Below are 19,919 nucleotides of genomic sequence, written 5' to 3' on the forward strand. Positions count from 1 at the left end.
AGATTTATAATGCTTGGTATTATACAGCAGTACACATATTCAAGAAACAACTTCTGTTAACTTCAACTATAGTTATGCATGCTCTGCACTTCTTCAAGTCAGACCCTACTGTCTCCAGCTGAGTATCCAGAAAATGAGAAACATAGCACTAGAGACCAGCTGTGAGAAATCTGGTTTACGTCATCTGTGTAGCAACACAAACAGGCGGGTGTAGAAACCCTTTCATGGCACTCAGCTGCCTTAGGGATTCAGTTTTCTTTTCCATCAACCTCTTGCCCCACTCACTTCATAACTTTCAACTCTGCAACAAATGTAATAAAGGTTCTACAGACTATCTCCCTTTGTACTGTAAAATCATGATTCATCTCTTCCCTTATGTGTACTGAATCCTCTAAAAAAACTAGTTTGCTCACCTAATAATTAAAGCATATGTCCTACATATGTAAAAGGAGGCTGAATTAAGATTCACAAAGCATTTTACTCCTGAAATTTCCTAACTCCTGATTGCTGTGATTGTTCAGGCCAAAGTTCATCTGCCCTAACTTATCAGAGACTCACAGAATCATCTAGGTTGGAAAAAAATTTGAAGATCATCCAGTTCAACCATCAACCTAATGACGGTTCCCAACTACACCATACCCCTCAGCGCTATGTTGACCCGTCTCTTAAACACCTCCAGGGATGGGGACTCCACCACCTCCCTGGACAGCCCATTCCAACGCCTGACAACCCCTTCCGGAAAGAAATACTTTCTAATAAATAGTCTAAACCTTCCCTGGTGCAACTTGAGGCTGTTCCCTCTTGTCATTACCACTTATTACTTGGTTAAAGAGACTCATCCCCAGCTCTCTGCACCCTCCTTTCAGGGAGCTGTAGAGGGCGATGAGGTCTCCCCTCAGACTCCTCTTCTCCAGACTAAACACCCCCAGTTCCCTCAGCCGCTCCTCGTACGACCTGTGCTCCAGACCCTGCACCAGCTCCGTTGCCCTTCTCTGGACACGCTCGAGTCATTCAATGTCCTTTTTGGAGTGAGGGGCCCAAAACTGAACACAGAAATCGAGGTGCAGCCTCACCAGTGCCGAGGACAGGGGTCAGATCCCTTCCCTGTCCCTGCTGGCCACGCTATTGCTGACACAAGCCAGGATGCCATTGGCCTTCTTGGCCCCCTGGGCACACTGCTGGCTCCTGTTCAGCCGGCTGTCAATCAACACCCCCAGGTCCCTCTCTGACTGGCAGCTCTCCAGCCACTCCTCCCCAAGCCTGTAGCGCTGCTGGGGGTTGTTGTGGCCCAAGGGCAGCCCCCGGCATTTGGCCTTATTGAAACTCCTCCAGTTGGCCTCAGCCCATGGCTCCAGCCTGTCCAGGTCTCTCTGCAGAGCCTCCCTACCCTCGAGCAGATCAACACTCCCACCCAACTGGGTGTCATCTGCAAACTGACTGAGGGTGCACTCGATCCCCTCGTCTAGATCACCAATAAAGATGTTAAACAGGAGTGGCCCAAACACCGAGCCCTGGGGGACACCACTCGTGACCGGCCACCAACTGGATTTAACTCCGTTCACCACAACTCTTTGGGCCCGGCCATCCAGACAGTTTTTTACCCAGCAAAGCGTGTGCCCATCCAAGCCACGAGCAGCCAGTTTCACCTGGAGAATGCTGTGGGAAACGGTGTCAAAGGCCTTATTAAAGTCAAGGTAGAGTTTCCTTAATGTTTCTTTATGTTAGATATCTAAGTCTGTTCTGATCACCCATATTTGTTTTACAATCACTGGGGAAAGAGAAAGCCATTGGAAGTGGGGGAAGGGCAAGGGGAACTCAACACTCCCTAAAATAGTTATGAAAATGTCCTGTTAGATTAAGCACCCTTTCGCGATATCTCTCACAAACTGTAAAGAGCGCCTATAGTGTCTGAATCACATTTAACATTCTAAGTTTCGTTTACCCTCCTAAATTCTGTTTTCTAAGTGTGTTTAGAACAGATTATTCCTACACTTTTTAATGAGTACATCTATACTTTAAAATGCCCATGATGACTGTAGGTGTGCACATATCTTTCTTTTGTTTGTCTGTTTTTATCTCATTCTGCCATTCCAGACACCTCTGGAGAAGGTTCAGTATTTAATTTAGAAAATAATTCTGAATGAAAATGGAGCTAGATAAATGACAAAATATATTGTACTGTACATGCTACTTCCTAGGAATGCATTGAATTAGTATGCTTTGTTGGATTCTCCCCCAGGAGACTGATTTAGTCTAATGATAGTGCAAGGTCATTAGCACAGTATCAGCATAAATTCTGCTTAACCAATGCCAGGTGGTTAACTAGTTTATGTTAATGTGTTGTGTGCATAGAACTGTGAACTCAACTCCTCTGTATGACAACGTGATCTGAAGAAAGAGTTGGACAGCCTGAATGCATTCCCACTAATTTGGAACCAAAGATAAATCATTCTCACTTCTGCCCCTAAGATAAGCTGAAGACTCTCATGCGTTGCCATCTAAAGCAGATTGAAAATAATTTTTTCTTAACAAGATGATTTACACACTGCACATATTTAAAAGAAATAAATTTAAATATGCTTAATGTGCTTTCTCCAGTAGTTACAAACACTTGAAAATCTGGTCGCTTATATATTGTACCCTGTTGTATATGGGTTCTATTTTCGTTCTGATGTAAAATTACCTTCCCTGAAAAAAATGAACTGTAAACACAGAGTACATTTTAAGATATACAAGGCTGAGTGCAAGGTCCTGAACCTGGGTCAGGGTAATATCCAGTATCAAGACATACTGAAGGGATGAATAGATTGAGAGCAGTCCTGCAGAGAAAGACTTGCAGGTATTGGTGGACAAAAAGATGGACATGACCCAGCAATGTGCACTCACAACCCAGGAAGCCAACTGTAACCTGGGCTGCATAAGAAGAAGTGCAGCCAGCAGGTCGAGGGAGGTGATTTGCCCCCTCTACTCCGCTCTCACAAGACCCCACCTGGAGTACTGTGTCCAGCTCTGGGGCCCCCAGTACAAGAAAGACATAAACCTGCTTGAGTGGGTCCAGAGGAGGGCTCTGAAAATGATTAGAGGGCTGGAACACCTCTCCTGTGAAGAAAGGATGAGAGAATTGGGGTTGTTTAGCCTGGAGAAGGCTCTGGGGAGACCTTATTGTGGCCCTTCAATATACAAAGGGGGCTTATTAGAAAGACAGTAGAGGGTAGGTTTGGATTGGATGTAAAAAAGACATTTTTTATGATAAGGGTGGAAAGACACTGGAACAGGTTCCCAGAGAAGTTGTGGATGGCCCATCATTGGAAATGCTGAAAGTCAGTTTGGATGGGGCTTGGATCAACCTGTGTGAAAAATGTCCCTGCCTATGTCAGGGATGTTGGAGTAGATGATCTTTGAACATTCCTTCCAACCCAAGCCATTCTATAACACAAGCTCCAGAAGGCAGAGTTTTGAGCCTCAGAGTTTTGAATTTCTGACCCTTATGTTCTGGATTTGCTCATTTAATGGTGCCCACTTACTGATTCAGAAATGACTGAAATAGCCTCATTTTTCTATATCTGTGAAATATAGGCATGTCAAGAGAAAGCATGACAATTTTGCTTTCTAAGCACAAAATCACGCACAGTACTAAGATGGTCATCAATGGAAAAGTGGTTCTCCACTGTTCATGGTACATTTCTTACTTCAAGCCAGAAATGTCCTTATTTGTAAAATGGAGTTGGAAAATTCTTGAGTGGGAAAAAAGAATAAAAAAACCAAAGGCTGAGGTTTTTGGACAATCCGATTTAGTAAGTATCTCTATTGCACATGTGCACCCAGATCTCAAAAATGAATGAAATTACCCATGAAGGAAAAAAAAAAAAAAAAGCCTGGAGTCTTGGCTCAGCAGCTTTGAAACACTGTCAACAGGATGAGTAAGTGGTGTTCTGTAAAACCGAAGAAAAGGATGAAAGGCAAGCTGTAACTCAGGAGGATGGCAGTCAGGAGGATAAGGAAAAATTTTACATAACTAGAAGGTTCGGTCCTTATAAAATCCTGAAAATATTACAATAAACTTCTGATGATCTAGATGGCTGAATGATGACTTTGTAGAGGACACACATGTATGATGGTTGCTCAGAACTTCAACTCTCAGGAAACTGAGGGGGAATCTTTAATCAACAAAGAAAGACATTTCATATCTTACATAATTTCTCAACTGAGCACAAACTGCAAAACAGTAGATGACAAGTTCCTGTGCCATCTTTATGGTGCCAAGACACAAGTTACTGCTCTGAGGGTTCAGCACAGAGGTGCATTTCAGTCTTTACAATATTTCTCAGATGGTATGATCTAAGTTGTTCACAAAATAATAATTTACAGAATTTGAGAACATTCCCATGCTGAAAATGTGCTAGAGAAGGAAATGCTGAAGTCAAGAGAAAGATGATGCTTCCCGTTCCACAGGAGAGAACAAAGAGTAGACCAGAGGGAATGTCTGGGCAGGATTACACACAGAGGAACCTACACCATACTATCTTACGAAAACTGGATGCTTTATTTCTTAAGTAATATCTACAGTATGAAGACAGAAAGCATGAATTATCATGAGAAATTTCAGTCTGAAACACCTGATCCTAGAGATCTCAGGCTATTAGTAATAAAAGATTCGTAGAATTTATCTAAATTTCTAGGTGACAGTTTTCTAACCCAAATATATTATACCCAAGGCAAAAAATATCTAACTTAATTTTGACAGGTGCAAAGGAATTGATCACAGAAATAAGCAGAGTGGTTAAGTAGAAGTTACTGTGGTTTGAGGACAGCTGTTTTGCGAAGTCCAGAACAGTAGGTTCATATTACTTGTATCGAAGTATTTTAAAAGACCAAGCAGAGGATCCTGAGAACCTGCCACTGTTCCTACACAGTAAAAGATCCAGAAGGAAAAAACCCAACCAAATCTTTAAAAATAGTCATTAATCACTTGAACTACTTAACATTTATGGTGGGGGATTCTCTGTCTCAAGATACTGTAAAATTGAGTTTCCTCCTCTTTTAAAATCAAGTTTTGATCTTTTTTTCTAAAAGACACCATGCTAATTCTTGAAAAATCAAAGCAGGAGGTTGGACAGTGAAACGCTTTGGCTTATTTATGCAAGAAGTCAAACTATATTATGTCAAAAAGGTCTCTCCTATCCTTTAAATTTATGAACCTGGGAACTGGGTTACAAAAGAAATGCAGTCTTCTTGAACGTGTTATCTTCTTACTAAGAAAAACTTATGAGAAAGAATAGCCCATTATTTTTAAACCTGAATTTAAATCTACATGCTAGTTCTACTGATACTAATAGGGGAAGAAAAATCCTACTTAACCTCAGGAGGGTAAGATTTTTTTTTTCGTTGTGGTTTATATTCATTTTTTGAAAGCATGACTCTGAGTATTGCATGCACCCTACATGTCAGTTGGCCCCCTCACTAGGTACCACTGGGAGAGTCTGAGAGATATAGCAGTTTCTTAAAATGTAACAGATGATGTTGTTCACTTGGGACACCCTTTTTCTCTCCCTCCCTATGTGGGTGTCAGTGGTGCAGTATTTGTCTCTTAACACTTGCGGTGGAGAACGAGCCAAAAGTTACACACAGCCAGCAAAAGTCATTTAAGAGTTGGGAAAGGAAGCAGGTGTACATTGAAAGGGAGAAGGGTACAGCATCCTGTAGCAGTGCAGACACAAGAGAGAAAGCCGAAAGACTGGATAAATCAAAGCTGCCTGCAGCTGTTCTCAAGAATGGGCCAGACAAGCGAGCACGCACAGCTGGCTGCTGGAGGAGGACAAACAGCAGCACCAGTTGCAGGTCTGTGGCCCAGATCTAATGTTCAGAGTGTTTTAACATGATTTCCCATGAATCAATGCCAAATTTGTAGTGAAACCAGGCAGCAGTGCTTGGACTTGTGCTTGATAATCTCAACACCTAAAGTGATCAGGTTCACCGGGAATTTTCTTTGTATGTTGTTAACTGCTGCCCATAGCTCAGATAGTAAATCTGTGCCACGGATCACCGTGCTGCATTTCTCTTCTCAGTGTCTCGGTGCCTGTGGGCTATTGTGATTTTCTTAGCAACACGCGACTCTGCCCCTCTCTTCTAATTCCAGACATATAATGGCTTTGGTCTACCTTTTCCTTGAATTCTTTTGGTCTGTCATCATGTTTACATTCATTTACATAAGATGCACATTTTAGCAATTGTGAGATGCTTCTCCATCCTACTCCACGCATCTCTGCTCATTCTCAAATCATTCACAGATTATAAACTGGGGGATGGGTCATTGCCGTCACTTCCCTTCCCTCCTGTATAACAGAAATCACAGTGCTGCCCTGAGTTTATCCCTGGAGGTACATTTTTTTAGTTGTCATTTTCCAATAAACTGCAGAACCACTTAGAAATTTCATCTGGGGCTTGTAGTACGGTACATATGAACGTGCTTTTCTCTGTCACCTTTACAGACCTTTTAAAAGAGATCAATAGACCCCACGAGTTCCTAAGTACAGCTCAAAACCACCTGACTGGTTTTAGGAAATTCATCAAATCTTGCCTTTCAAATGTTGAGTGATGAAGAATATACTACTCTGATACTTCCATACCTTTCTACACTGAAAAATATGCCTTTTACTTCTAATCTTAATTTGTCTAACCCTAATTTTCGCCTTGATATGTCACTATCCACTAGACAGAATTGCCTTTTAGAATCAATATTCTACCTATGGGAGGTAGGTGTGACCTCTCTGATTTTCTACTTGACAAGCTAAATGGCTCATGATTTTTAAGCTTTTCCCTGTATGGCATGTTTCTCAACCTCTAACCAATCCTGTGGTTTTCCTCAGTGTTTTTCACTTTATTACGATCCTTTTTTAGACAATATTTACAGGAACCTGATGCAGCAGTCTGATAAAACCAGAAGAAAGCATAATGCCCCTGTTCTAATTGATATTCCCCTCTTAAAAAAAATATCCAAGGACCCCAGTGATAATGCACCAAGACCTTGGGTTTTGCTCCTTAATCACCATATTTTCAATGTTCTAGGGGGTGGAAACACAGCACATCTGTGCTCCATGGACAAGCTGTATGACACTGGAGCATCTCCCAGCCAATAAATGACAAGAGAAGGCTACAGCCCATTGACTTCCTTGAAAATCCACTTCCATATTTTCTTCTGCATCAGTGCTTTCTAGGATTAACTACTTTATCCAGTAACTATAAATGTATTTGTTCCCTATGCTCTCTTCATAGTCACTGAAGGGAAACTGGACCTTCCAAAAAAACAGTTTGTCTCATCCCAGCACAACTGTCTAAAACCGCTGAGCTAGAGTGCCCTCTGATGGGTATCCAATTCTCTCCGTGATCAGTGAGAACCTGTGTGACTACCTTACACCACACAATTTCAGAAGACTAAAATGAAGTGAGATGGATGCCACAGGCACCGGGTAGTGCTGCCATTGGCTATTTTAAAGCACAAGCTATGCCAGGGCTCAGCTTTACAGTTCTACCCAGTATCTACACATCTATCTACATATAACACCATTACTACAAATCAGCCTATAACTTCACTGATGCTTTTGTCATCTGCAAGTATCATAATGACTGCATTTTTCCCAGAAAATTTTGGAGAAGCAAAAGATAGCCTAAGTGGCATTCTCTTGCAAAGAATCTATTTAATAATGTTTCCTTTTTTAGTAAACATTTTTAAACCTGTTATTTAATGAGTTTTGAAAACATTTAGTATGCATGACTTTCATAAGATTTAAATTGTGTGATACCAAGTGAAATGCCTTATGAAAGCTATAATTTGATGCTATTCTGTCAACCAGATCTCCAAGTTAGCATAAGATTTTCCAGGTTGATTTGCATTAATTATGTTATTTTCCTTTTAATTTGTACTAATTGAGTCTCATATCAACTGTTAAGATTATTTTATCAGGATCTCAGTCAGGCTGACAGATTTGTAATTACCTAGGTCATCACACTTATACATCAGTATGTCCTTTTATGCAGTAACCATGATTTGCTGGTCTTCATATAGAAATCACCTGATGCTTTAAATTACCACAAACTCTTAGAATACAGATTAGCCAATGTACTAGCATGATCTTCAGAAAGTGAAGATCCAGTGATCTGATCAAAGTGCTTTTTAAAGTGAACTGAGAAGCTGTAGTGGCAGCCATTGAAATGCAGGCCTCTTCTATAAGGGTCTCCCAATGTACATCTGTCTTGCTGCTCTACCCCAAAGTCTTTCTGCACACCTGTACATCAAATGGAAAAATCTGGGATTTTTTGATACTGGGGCTAAAATAAATATCTCAAAATTGATAGAGTTAGGCTTCTGTTTGGAATCCCACAGTAATATTTCCTGGCTGTTTTCTGACCTGAGAAAAACACTTGTTCCTTCTGCTACAAAAATATTTTTGGCTTTAGAACAAAGATGGCAGCATCCCATGCTTTGCACAGGATGCAACAGAAATGTACCGTGAGCATATGATAGGAGTTATACACAGTTCCTCTTGATATATATCAAAGCCATTGGTGGTGGAATCCACTTGCCTGTTTTCATCACTGTCTAATTTATGAAGCCCCATGCTGTTTTGCTTGAGAGTTCTCTAAGCAACAAGTACCTCTGCTGCAGAAACAGGAATTTCATCTCATGTGCCACAGCAGTATGTACTCTTTTTAAAAGAAAATAAGAAATGCTGAGAAAACCTCAGTTCTGTGCCCTGGTCAGCTTGAGGAAGTTTAAACTTCTAGCCTGTATCAAGGCAGGGAGCACATCAGCCAAACAGCTGTGGAGTGTTTTAGGTGAAAGTCTGTTCCACTCTTGTGTCAAAGCTAGACCTGTGCAGCCAGGCCAGAAAGACAGCACAGGCTGAGGGCCCAAAAGACAGCACAGCTCCAGACTCAGCTCTTGGGAAGAGGTATGAAATTCATACAAGAAAATTTAGACAGGTAGGGCTGGGTACAGAAAGAGTAACAGCTTTGGAAACAGTGCCCTTTCCTGACTCTAATATATAGCTGCTCAGATACTGTCAAAACACCTTTTGTCTGCCTTCTGGGTGGAAGATAATTTGTCCTTCCTTCTCTTCCTCCTCCACTGCCTTAGAATGGCCACTGCATGCCACCAAGGGGAAGCAATTACTGGTTCTAGCTCCCTCAGTCTAAAAGAGAATGAGGGCCTTGAAGGCACTGAGAAAGACTTCACCAAGGAGTTGTGGTGAAGGTCAGGGTGTTGACCACCTCCTTTCATCTTAAAAGGTACCCGCACTCATAAAGAGAGCTATGTAGCTGGGATCCTATTAATGTTTTCTGCCAGTTCCTTGTAAAGTAATTGTAAAGAGGCAGACTCGCTGACTGGGTGAACATAAGACATCTTCAGAGCTCCCCCTATTTTAATTTCTTGTATGTCCTTTATTTCACTTTCTGCTTTTAACAGGACGGTTGGATAGGCCACCTTCCGTTTGCTCACTTTCCCCCATGAAACAGGCACCTAACATGTAGGCACATCTGTTCACAAATGAAACACTGTCGGAGCCTTTCCATTATCTACCACATGGGAGCAGGATTAGGTTCGCTGTCAGTTTGGGGGAACATGAAAGGGATAAAGAACTATGAATTATTCATAACAGAATTGCACCCTACTGCTTCCTTAAGACATACAAGATGTTTCAGTCATTGTCATCCTAACATGCTCTTGGAGAAAATGTTTCATACAGCCAGAGGCAGTCCTCTTGAGTGCAGCAGGACTCATCCAATATTCCTGTTACAGCACTGTACTGATGGTCTTCTACTGGTGAGGTGTTTCATGTTGTTAAAGGTCTGGCAGCATGTTACAATTTGTTAAACTGGCTAAGACTATATGAAATGTCTTATGAAATAAACTGAGTAGGTAAGCATTTATCAGAGAACTGTTAAAAACTGACTGTTTTTTCAATGTCTTCACTTGATTATTTTTATTGCAGATAAAGGAAGGGAGTATTAAAACAGAAATCTGATGACAATCCTCACATACCTTTGGTTTAGACCCGAACTCTTCCAGGCAGTAATTCAATCTTTTAATACCAGACCCAATTTAATGAGGGTCTAAATTAGTGGGAATTAACTTCTTATGAAGAGCTTTGGCCAATGCTTGGCATGACAGAGGAGCCCATATATTTCTCCCAGGGACAGCTGCGGGTTTTCTTCAGCCGGTGTGTTCTCACCAGTTACCCCACTAAGTCTCATCACCCGCCCGGGAGCAGCTCGGTGTTTGAGTCACTCCCGCCCGACGCATAACCGTGCCGTGGCCGCTGCGGGCCGCGGGGGACGGGACACGCGGGTGCGCGGCCTCTCTGCTGGCGGGGAGCCCCTGGCACACGGCTCCCACCGGGCCGGCCCCGCCTCGCACCACCCTCCCGCCACTCTGTGCCCGGGCTGGAGACGGCGCGGCCGGTAGCGCAGGGAGGGCCCGGGCACCGCTCCCTTCCTCCCCGCGCCGGCCGCTCCCGCCCGCCTCCCTCCCTGCCCCCGGGCCGCCCCTTTCCCCCGGGCCGCCCCCCCCCGGAGCGCGGGGCGCTCCCGCCGCTCCAGACCCCAGCGGCGGCTCCTGCCGAGCGGAGCGGCGCGGAGCGGCGGGCGCAGCGCGGCGGCGGGGCGCGGAGCGGGGCGGCGGGCGCAGGGTGCGGGCTGCAGCGGCCCCGCCTGCAACGCGGGGCACGGCGGTGCCGGCCGAGGGGAGGAGGCGGCCGTCCCGGCCCGGGGGCTTCTCACCTTCGCCGAGTTCGGCCGCGCTCAGACAGGCGGCAGAAAGTTCAGCGTGCAGGAAGTTTGGGGGCAGCTCGGAGAGTACCGCGGCAGCTGTGACTGCTGTTTCGGGTGGCGGGGTTTTTTCTTGTCTGGGGTTTTTTGTGCCTTTTTTTCCCCCCCCTACTTTATACAACTCCACCAAACACACAAGCAACCCGCAACAATAAGAACAACCAAAAAGTCCGGGAAGGGGGAGAGACCGCGAGAGAGGGAGCCACCCTTGGTGGGGAGAGCCGGGTTTCTTTGCAGAGACACGGTCCCGTTCTCAGCGGATCCCAATGCAACTGCTCATCCTCCTCCTCCTCTACGCTGTCGTCTGTGCGAACTTTTGCAGCCGTCAGGGCACCACAGCTCCTGCCCAGAGCGGATCTATAAAAGCCTTGCGCTCCTCCAATATCAGGCGAGATGGTGAGTGTCCCTCCGTCTTCTTTATTCCCAAGGGCTGCATTTGCAGAGGAAGCGCCGAGCCCGGAGCGCGGCCCGACGGCTGCTGTCCCCCCTTCCCCAGGGGCCGCTGGGGGTCTGTCCGGGCTGGGGTCCCGTCCCTGGGAGGCCGGCGGGCTCAGCCGGGGCGCGGGGGGGCCGGTCCCCGGAGGCCGGCGGGGGTCGGCCCGGGAGCGTGTGGCCAGGTGGCGGGAAGGAGGGAGGTGTGGGCTGAGGGGGCGGCTCGCCCGGCGGCTGCTCCTCCGGGCGGACCCAAACTTCTCGGGGCAACTTCGAGGAGGTTTCGTGGGAGCCGGCGGTTGCCGGCGGCGCCCCCAGCGTCCCCTTGGGCTGCGGGCGCCACTCGCCCCTGACACCGCGGGGTGTCCGGTCCCGGCGGCCGCCGAGGGCCCCGCCCGGCGCCCCTCGACACCCGCGGGCCCCGTCCCCACCGCGTCTCTTTGATGTGCCGACGCCGCGGGGAGGGCGGCGAGTTCGTGACGGCTGCGGCCGGAGCGGGGCCGCGGCGGAACCCTCCGGGGAGGTGGGCGAGGGACGGGGCGCGGGCGGCGGCCGCTGGGCCTCAGGGCGGGGCGCGGGCGGCGCCGCCGACGCCTCCGGGGTGCCTGGCGGGAGCGCGGCTCCGCTCGCGGCCCCGCTGCGGCCTGTCGCCGCTGTGGGTCCTGCCAGGGCTGTGGGGGTGCCCGAGGGCGGCCTTGGCGGGAGGGTCTGGGTCCAGGGCTGGGTGTTCGCCCGGGGCAGTGCCCTGCGAGGACCAGCCCCGTCCCTTGTGCCCACCACACCGCAGGCAGGAGTAGGGTGCCCAGTGATGGTGAGCACCAAGGAGGGTGGCTGCGGGCTTTCGGACACTGCCCGCCTGGTAGGAAGGGTGGTTTCAGCCTTCGTGTTTGAACTCTGGCGTGTTTCCCGCTGTGAGCCACCGGCAGAGGCTATCCTGGACAGCTGAGGTGCTGTCGAGGGTCTACAGCGCAGCTGCATGGGACATCAGTGCCTCAAGTGAGCTGTCGGCATGGCCTTGTGCTGTGGCCGCATGGTGAATGAATGGGGAGGATGTGTAAAAACAGCACCGCTGGAATTCACCTTTGAAATCCACTTGTTCATGATTAAAGATAAAGAAAACCAGGTCTGTTAGTTTGGGAAGGACAATGATCCTCTGGTTGGGGAGCAGTCTGCTGTGTTCCAGCGTTATGTGGGAGGAGGACCTGCTTTTGCATGTTGCAGCGTACCTTATTGCAGAGCAAAATGCAAAATGTTCTTCTGAAAAAGAACAGAGTTAAGTTCAGTCTTCAAGTTAACGTCTTCCAGTTGCCAGAATTTATATATTTCATAAACCCTTTTCAAAAACCCAGTCACTTGAGCCATTTCCAAGATTGTACTCTGTATTTGTCAGTGTTTATTTTTCAGCATATGTACAATGTGTGTAATGGGTATACAGTTGATTAGGAAAATGTTTTTGTTTGAGCTTTGGAGCCGTACTGAACTTAGTAATCTTCTGTATGCCTTTTGTAGTCACTGAAAAATGGCATAGAAAAGGTGGAGAGGCTTTGTCTTAGAACTGAGATAGCAAGTCTGGAAACAGCAGTTCCTTCTGTCTCAGAAGTCACATTTAATCTAATAAAAATGTATGTGTTTGTAATAAAAGCATACATCCATTGTTTCTGTTTCATCCTTTAAAACTATTGTGTATTTTTTCAAGTTTCATGACTTGTTAGCCTGCCATCTTAAACTTTGTAGAAGACCTGAGACCATCTCTGAACTAAGCTAAGCAAGCTTCCTTCCAAGTCAAACTCCAAACAAGCTTTTTCATGGAAAACTGCAGTGATTTACTTAGAACTTCAAAATGTGTTTAACTCTGATCTTCTCTATAAAGCCAGTGAAGAAATCAGTAACCTCTAATATAAGCAAAGTTTTCAACTTAATGGCAGTGGAGCAGATGCTTTACTCTGCAGAAGAAGACTTCTTGTGGTGAAATTGCTTCTTGGAGGGATGAAGATAACAAGCCTGTGTGAAATGATTAGCTAATTCCTCTTTTCCTAGTTTGAAGAGTTTAACATTGTGATTAAGCTTCATACCTTTAAAATTATCTACAACTTGTAGTGGCTGAACTTTCTGGGTACTGGGATGGACTGGTACTGGGGCTGTTTGAACGCAGCAAATCTATATCAAATTACATGCTACCTTTGATGGTCCCTGGGCCGTATGCTAGTGAGGCCTGCTGCCTACAGACATAGTGAAATGCACCCGCACTGAAGTCAGACACTTCTGCAGTCCTTTAGCAGATGTTATGCATGTCCTGAGGAGGTAGCATACGTTTAGGAAGACTGCATGCGGACCCCTAGCACACTGCAGCCTCGCTCGCTCTCCGTGCTTCGGAATCTTTTTGCTTTTTCTCTGCAAAGGGTGGTGTGTTCTGATATGGCCAGTGGAGCTGGGTATTGGGTCACAATATCTAAAGCAGATGAGCTGCTGATTGCTCAGACTTTACTAAAATGAACCAAACTGTTGCTTGAGTTTGTTGACTGAGAGTCTCTATTTGTGCAGCCAAGGGTTATGAGCTGTATTCCAAATATTGCATGCATGTGACGAGCTCACGAGCAAAATGTTTAGACCATAGTTGGCTGTAGGCCACTAAATGTATTTCTGTCTTTTATAATTTTCAGTGGTGTTTGTGTCTTGTTTTGGTATGAAGCACTGATATGGAATAGCATTAAAGACATGTGGGTTGCATTGCTGAGTGAGACAAACAGTATTTTTTACTTTGTAAATATTTGCATACATGGCAATACAGAAGAGGATCTAAGAGCACACAATACACTGGGGTAATATGTTCCAACAGTCTGTCTCAAAATGCACAGCAGGGATAAAAACTAATTTAATATTATGGTCCTGGGCTGATGTTCATGATTATTATGTTGTGGAATTAAGAGAAATACTGAAAAAGAAGCAAGGTCTGTTCAGCTCTTCAAAAAAAAATTATATCTTGGCAAGTCCAAGACCACCTGCACATTTTATTAAAAAAGAAAACAGTCCTTTGGTTTGCAGTTTTCTGTTAAGCTCCAGGCAGGATAAACTAGTGATAGTGCACACACAGAGCTTTAATATGGAGGCTTGGTCTTGCTTCCGGCCAAAACAAACCTTTGCACTGTGTGCAATTTGAGATTGTCTTTCCTCTTTTAGGCTGAAAGAGGTTGGCCTGTTTGTAATTGCTCTTACTTAAGACTAAGGTTGCTCTGGGAAGGAAGAAATCTATAGATGAAGGGCAGCAGATATAAAAAAAGTGCCTTTTAATGACTACCAAACCTAACCAGACTGTACTTCCTGCTGAAGATATTAAGAATATAAATAACCTGCTTACAAGTCATCTTCTTGTCCCAGTGGAAGGACGGGCATTGATGACTCAGCTGTCCAGTGCAGCACTAATCAATTTTTTAAAGTGTCCTGGAGATGCCAGCCACATTTATAGCAGATTCAGTGGTATTCACTTAAAGCGTTTACTAATGCCGTTCGTTACCTGTTAAGTCCTTCGGAGTTTGTCAGAATAGCACACAGAGAGAGCTTTCACATGCTCCCGTTGTTCTCTTTGCCACAGTTTCCTGGTTTGCTGTATACAGGTAATACTGCCAATTACAAGAAGTCTGATATTTTGGTTATTTATGTGTACTTGGAGATGAAAAGTGGAGATGAGAAATGTTAAGTAATATTATTTATTGTATGGTGTCTAATTGAAATATCAATTGCTTCTACTTATCCGTTACTGAACAAACATCTGTATGAATACTCACTCTAGGAACGTATGCCTAGTCTGTACACTCAGACTAAGCATCACTATACATATTGTAAATGTCAAAATCCAGAGTTTAAATAAAAAGGCCGAACAGAACAGACAGCATAGTGTCAAATCATTTCAGCTTGTAAACAACTGAAAGCCATAGAATCAGTATCTTTTGATGTGGATTTGAAACTATAACATCAGATGGCTTGTGATAAGATCCTGGGCTTTTGTGGTTTTCATTATGAAGCAAATAAACTAGGAATTTCCAAATTTTGCTTTGCTTGTGCACCCCCAAAAATACAAAGAAAACTGTACTTTACCATTCTGGAGAAATGGCAACTGCTTTTGACTCTTTGATGGCTTGTCCAAAGGGATGTGTGCCATTAAGTCTGCCCTCCCCTTCCCTGTGTTGGGAAAAGCATTTGATTATTTGGGCAATATTCTCTCACCAAATAGCTGCTAACTGTCTGCTCTTGGGAAAAGATATAAATGGTTTTTTTTTCATAGCACTTTGAAATGGCTCTTGTATCAGTAGTGGTATAGGAACTTCAGTTTTGGAATGCACTTCTCGAGTTCTTTTATAATAGACTTGTGTACATGATTTTTTAAAGGACTCTGGTGACATGAAATTGTGTCAACACGAAAATAGCTAAAATAAGTTTGTTTTTATAAGCTTTATTTTACTGATTGCTTTTTTAGATTTTGTTAAAAAAAAAAAAAAAAGTGTATTTCAGGCTTCATCAGATTAAAAAAACCCCACCATAGTAATTTACCTGTAGTAATGCACTTCGCTCTACAGTTGTTTAACCTTGATGATGTCTCTTATCTGTGTAATTAACTGTTTGGACTGAAGTATCAAAGGATATTACATGAAAATTCCAACCCTGACTCAGCAGCAAGCAGCATGGAGAAATTCTCTAAAGGAGCTTTGAAACATGTTTTATCAGGCAAATGTATATCATGTAGTAGAAGTCACTATAAACGCTCCAGCCAGTCTCCCAACACTTCTTGTTTCTTTTTAAAAAAATATATTTATGTGAAACTTAATTAGGCCACCTAATTCTTAAAAGGCTTACAGAGAAAACTTGATAATTGTATTGCTTTGATTCTTAGTAACTGAGCACTGCTGAAGATTCTAATATAATGTGTTTTTTCCACCGTGATCCCAGAGAGAGGTTGTGTTTTAGAAAACACCTAGGGATAGGCATAAACAGGAAACTCACAGGGAATCATTAGTGCAGTAACATTCTTCAAGTCCCTAACTTTGAGCACCTTTAATATTCCACTGAAATCAAGGGGCTCAGTCCTACAGGATTCTGTGATAACTAAGCTCAGATACCTTATAGGTAAGTGAGATGATGTTGAATAAAACTAACTATATCTTACAATGAAGCAAGAGTACAAGTATTTACAAAATTATAATCATAGAATTGTTTAGGTTGGAAAAGACCTTGAAGATCATTGAGACCGACTGTTAATCTAACACTGCCAAACCCACCACTAAACAATGTCCTTAAGCACCACATCTACACCTCTTTTAAGCACCTCCAGGGATAGTGATTCAACCACTTCCTGGGCAGCCTGTTCCAAAGCTTGACAACCCTTTCAGTGAAGAAATTTTTCCTAATAACCAATCTAAACTTCCCCTAGTGCAACTTGAGGCCGTTTCCTCTTGTTTTGTCATTTGTTACTTGGGAAGAGGCCAATACCCACCTTAAAACAACCTCCTTCAGGTAGCTGTAGAGAGTGATAAGGTCTCCCCTCAACCTCCTTTTCTCCAGGTTAAACACCCCCAGCTCCCTCAGCTGCTCCTCATAAGACTTGTTCTCTAGACCCTTCACCAGCTTTGTTGCCCTTCTCTGGACATGCTCCAGCACTGCAGTGTCTTCCCTGTAGTGAGGGGCCCAAAGCTGAACACAGTATTAGAGGTGCGGCCTCATCAGTGCTGAGTACAGGGGGACAATCACTTTGCTAGTCCTGCTGGTTACACTATTTCTGATGCTATTGGCCTTCTTGGCCACCTGGGCACACTGCTGGCTCATAATCAGCTGGACTGTCAGCCAACACCCCCAGGTCCTTTTCAACTGGGCAGCTTTCCAGCCACTCTTCCCCAAGCCTGTAGTGTTGCAGGGGGTTGTTGTGACCCAAGTGCAGGAGCTGGCACTGAGCCTTATTGAACCTCATACAATTGGCCTCAGTCCAGTGATCCAGCCTGTCCAGATTCTTCTGGAGAGCCTTCCTACACTCAAGTAGATCGACATTTCTGCCCAAATTGGTGTCATCTGCAAAGTTACTGAGGGTGCACTTGAGCCTCTTGTCCAGATCACTGATAAAGATACTAAATAGAACTGTCCGTAATACTGGTCCCTGGGGGACACCACTTGTGACCAGCTGCCAAACTGGATTTAAATCCATTCACCACCACTCTTTGGGCCCAGCCATCCAGCCAGTTTTTTACCCAGTGAAGAGTACGCCTGTCCAAGCCACAAACAGCCCGTTTCTCCAGGAGACTGCTGTGGGAAATGGTGTCAAAGGCTTTACTGAAGTTCAGGTAGACAACATCCACAGCCTTTCCCTCATCCACTAAGTGGATTACCTTGTCACAGAAGGAGATCAGGTTAGTCAAACAGGACCTGCCTTTCATAAACCCATGCTGACTGGGCCTGATCACCTGGTTGTTTTGTACTTGCTGTGTGTTGGCACGCAAGATGATCTGCTCCATAACCTTCCCCTGCACCGAGGTGAGACTGACAGGTCCGTAGTTCCCTGGATCCTCCTTCCAGCCCTTCTTGTAGATGGGCGTCACATTTGCAAACTTCCAGTCAACTGGGACCTCCATGGTTAGCCGGGACTGCTGGTAAATGATGGGATGTGGCTTGGTGAGCACTTCTTCCAACTCCTTCAGTAACCTTGGGTGGATCCCACTTGGCTCCATGGAATTGTGTGTGTCTAAATGATGTAGCAGGTTGCTAACCATTTCCCCTTGAATTATGGGGAACTTCATTCTGCTCCCCATCCCTGACTTCCAGCTCAGGGGTCTGGGTACCTGGAGAACAACTTGGTCTTACTATTAAAGATGGAATTAAGTACATCAGCCTTTTCCTCATCCTTTGTCACTATGTTTTTTTCAAATGTATTTGTCAAATATTCTGTTAAAATATAATTTTTAAAAAGCATACTTATAGGCATGAATATTATGTACATGCATGCACAGAATAAATATATATAGCATCTTTTACATATTATCTGGTATAGGATATTATATATTCACATATATAATACCTAAATCAGAAGACATAAGCACAGGGAAATAAGTACACTTAATATAATTGGTTCCAAATGAGCATTAAAATCATAAAAGTATTGTACCCAGGGAATTTTTTTTAGAATACTAAACCACCCACCCCCAGGTTTAATGTAACTTTTTGAAGTCCTAGTTGAACAGTGAACTGTTAGACAAATATTTGAGCCTAAGTATTTGAGGTAGTTAAGATCTTCTTTACATTATGTTGTTAGCTATGCAATTTACAGAGTTTGGGTTGAAAGTGACCGTTATGTTTGAAAATGTTTGTCAGTTTTCCAGGCTATGAGTGGAAGTTCTGAAAGTAATTTACATGTTATTAGAATTTTTATTAAGTAAAAAGGAACTTACAGGGAAGAGGATTATGGAAGGCAGAAATTCGTTTAACAAAATAATATATAAATTCACTACATTACATATCTGGCACTCCTTCTTTAGCCTGAGTGTAAATATTAAAAGGACAGATCTGCAAAATGTGTATTATTTATACAGCAAGAAACTCCTTTGGGGAACAGTAAATTAGAAGGACAAGGAATGGCTTTCATTTCATACCTCTAATAATAGTATATATACAAAAGGTGCAGCAGAAGTTTATATGGTTTATGCTCCAGTCCTTTCATATGGTTAGTCTTGCTTACATTAAAAAATATCTGCAGCTAATTACAGACTGATCTCTTTAACAGCATATAAAATATCTTTCAGGACTGGCTCTGAGCACAGGAAAGGTAGGCAGCTGTCTGTGATATCAGAGTCCAAAAGGCTTCAAAATGTCCAGCTCCTTGTTGCCTCCTAAGCAATAATGATAACCTCCAGAAGTGTCTTCCAACCTTAAACATTCTGTAATGGCATCTACTGCAGCTGACAGAGGGGTGGTGATGGGTGGAACACATCCTGCCTCAGAAGTAGTAGTTGCCTTCCCCGTGTCTTCTGTCCTGCTCTCCTTCTTTCCCACTCTCACCCCCTTTATGCACACATAGCAGTAGTAGGGAACATGAAGTCTGGTTCTCCAACATCTCTGGGCCCAGCTGTGTCCCTTCTCCTTGCCTTACTCCTCTATTTCTCGTGTAGCAATGTTCAGTTTTGCCTACCAAGCTGAGAAACCTTGAGTTAGCTTTCAATATTCATCGCATGTTCCCAACCCTAGAGAAGGGCTGTCTGCGCCTGCCTGCTCTGGCTTTTGTTGACCTGCAGGGATTTGACACTAGGATATTAAATGAGACCTAAGAAATACCATGAAGGCTCTGTATTGGCATTCTCTGTAATAAGAATTTGCTCATTAATGCAGGAAAATGTAGCAGTAGTCTTTTTAGTTAGTTGATTCAAGCTGTAGTCAAGAACTGCTCCAAAAATCCTGCTATTATAGTTATGAGGTTGATTACATTATACCATATTTTGGATAAAAAGAGACCATTTATATCACTGCTTCTGGTGAGGATCTCTTGGCTAAAGTACTGGATTATGTTAGGTTACTTGGCAGTTTGTTTCAAATTAATCTCCTGTTTACAAAGCTAAGGAAATGTCCTGTTTACAGTGTCAAACTGGCCAGATTTTCTTTTGGGAGTTTGGGTTTGACTCTAATATTTTTGGTAC

The 19,919-nt window shown here is 44.1% G+C and overlaps 1 protein-coding gene across 2 annotated transcripts in view; it reads left to right on the forward strand.

The window, feature by feature from the left end:
- The first annotated feature begins 10,639 nt into the window (after positions 1-10,639).
- PDGFD (platelet derived growth factor D) overlaps positions 10,640-19,919 on the forward strand; it is a 147,257-nt gene continuing 137,977 nt past the window's right edge. For both annotated transcript variants that reach the window (XM_074916394.1, XM_074916405.1), the window contains exon 1: positions 10,640-11,220. In XM_074916394.1, the coding sequence (XP_074772495.1) occupies positions 11,091-11,220 (130 nt within the window). In that variant the 5' untranslated portion in view covers positions 10,640-11,090. The remainder of the gene's footprint in view (positions 11,221-19,919) is intronic.

This window comes from Athene noctua, chromosome 1, assembly GCF_965140245.1.
Source record: "Athene noctua chromosome 1, bAthNoc1.hap1.1, whole genome shotgun sequence".
NCBI lineage: Eukaryota > Metazoa > Chordata > Aves > Strigiformes > Strigidae > Athene > Athene noctua.